We start from the raw sequence: 2,166 nt of genomic DNA on the forward strand, positions 1-2,166 counted from the left end.
CTGATGGACGTTTAGAATGCTTTTGGGCTTTGCTTTTGCATGACAAACAAGGATACAACAGGTCACTCTGTGCACTTATTCACTAGCCACATTTTGAATGCTCAATAGCCACATGTGGTTGGTAGTTACCATATTGGACAACACGGAGATGGGACTTTCCATCATTGCAGAAAGTTCTATTGGCAGTGCTGGTCTAGAAAACAAGAATCAAATGGATAGAATGAACGTTCTTCATTTATATCATCTGGGACGAGCTATGCGCCAGCAGGCTAGGAGCGATGTGCAAAACAGACTATTACTACCTACTGGTCCATCCCATTCCCCCTGATCCACACACACACTTTCCTTTGTTATTGATTTGTAAGTATAATGAGGCCGAACTGCCAGACACCAATGGTACAGCCAAGAATGATTTAATAGAACTGTGGGTTCTAATGATGTTGGACTCAACGTTGGGCTAGAGGGGTCAGACTAAAGAGGTTACCCCAGGGTTCCAGGTGCACTTAAGGATCAAGTTTTGACAGGTACATTCTTGGGGTTTACACAACACTTAGCTTCATCTGTGCATAATATATGGAACACTTCATTCTGTTCACACGTTGTTTTGCACCTTCCCAGCTTACCCCAGCAATACATGGCTGCAATCAAAAGGGAAGGAGAGAACAAAAAAAAAAAAAAAAAGGAGAGGGCAGGGTCAGTCTTGAAATAAAGCAGAGGGGAAGGGGGAGATCAAAGTCCAGCAGAGAAGCCAGTAGTGAGGGAAACAGGACCTATATGGGGAAGAAGCCCTTACAAGGCATCCTCCCCATTTAGGAGAGATGATGGACCATTATCCTTTCTTCTCCCGTTTGTGTCAGTCACAATCCCAAAGTCCTCCCCACTCCATGGCCTGGGACCTATTATTGGGCAGCTTCCCCTCCCTGGCCAGCTCCTTTGGGGGAGACAGGCAGTCCCCCTCTCTCCATGGTTTCGTCTCCCCCATAGTATAGTGTAACCAGGTGTCCCGTATCATTTCCCTTTCCCCTTTGCCCTCAGTACCCTCTCTGACCATATCAATGAAACGGGACAGGAATCTGAAATAAATCCATCTGGACATCTTCTAAGGCATTGGTAAAATTCCCAAGAATGTCATACTCCCTTCTCCACAACATCCTAGGCCGTTTTGCTGGTCTTAACCAGCCAAGATAATTAGGAACAGCTGCTCTGCAGAACCTGCAAGCTAAAGTAGCCCGGATAAACTGAGCTTGCCTGAGGATGGAATTGGAATCCTTAGAGGGGCACCTGGGTGGCTTAGTCGGTGAAGCATCTGCCTTCAGCTCAGGTCATGATCCCAGAGTCCCGGGATCAAGTCCTGCATCGGGGGGGGGGGGGGTCCCTGCTCAGCGGGGAGCCTGCTTCTCCCTCTCCCTCTGCCTGCTGCTCTCCCTGCTTGTGCTTTCCTTTTCTCTCTCTCTCTCTCTCTGATAAATAAATAAAATCTTTTAAAAAAGAATCCTCAATCAGAAATTCAGGAACCATTTTCATGGAGGCAACAATAGATCAAAATTCAAACCCTGCCCCCCCACCACTGTTTTTGGGAAAGTACCTATTTTTACTGTCTTCTACATCCAAATCTCTCTCTTGCACATACCCTCTGCCCAGATCATCATGTTCCACTTTTCCAGAGAAAGCCAGAGATCAGAGTGTCAAGTAATGGCGCTGGCAAGGTCAGTTGGAACCAGACAACTCAAATTTTCCCTTGGCTACAGAGATCATCCAAAGGCCTCTGTGGAGCCTGCCATTCTCCTAGCCCAGGCTGTCAGAGACCCTAGAATTCCCCGAACATGACCCACTGCCCCTTAGGAGAGATCCTGTTTACCTTGGGTGATCTGGATCAGGAGCAGGGTAATAGTCAAAACCAGGAGAATGAGCTTCATGGACGCTGGGGGCTCAGGGGGAGATTAGGAGGCTTGGAGGCTTCTGGGCTGGCAAGACAGGCAGAGGGCTCCATTCGGGGCAGTCCAGACTGGTATTTATTGCCCTGACGAGCATGGCAGACTCATGATCAGTGAACCAGAAAGGGAACAGTCACTGAAGATTGGACAGACGGGCAAGTAGTCAACCACACTGGTGGATTGGCTACTGAATACACCACCTTGTCTGCAACTTCCAGAGGAGGCTGGGATA

The 2,166-nt window shown here is 48.2% G+C and overlaps 1 protein-coding gene across 1 annotated transcript; it reads right to left on the reverse strand.

The window, feature by feature from the left end:
- Positions 1 to 510: 510 nt before the first annotated feature.
- DEFB121 (defensin beta 121) lies at positions 511 to 1,916 on the reverse strand. Its single transcript, XM_027623875.1, has 2 exons — positions 1,859 to 1,916; positions 511 to 638 (listed from the first exon to the last, which is right to left on the reverse strand). Exons 1-2 carry the CDS (start codon positions 1,914 to 1,916, stop codon positions 511 to 513), a joined length of 186 nt encoding a protein of 61 aa, XP_027479676.1.
- Positions 1,917 to 2,166: the final 250 nt, after the last annotated feature.

This window comes from Zalophus californianus, chromosome 8, assembly GCF_009762305.2.
Source record: "Zalophus californianus isolate mZalCal1 chromosome 8, mZalCal1.pri.v2, whole genome shotgun sequence".
NCBI classification, from domain to species: Eukaryota; Metazoa; Chordata; class Mammalia; order Carnivora; family Otariidae; genus Zalophus; species Zalophus californianus.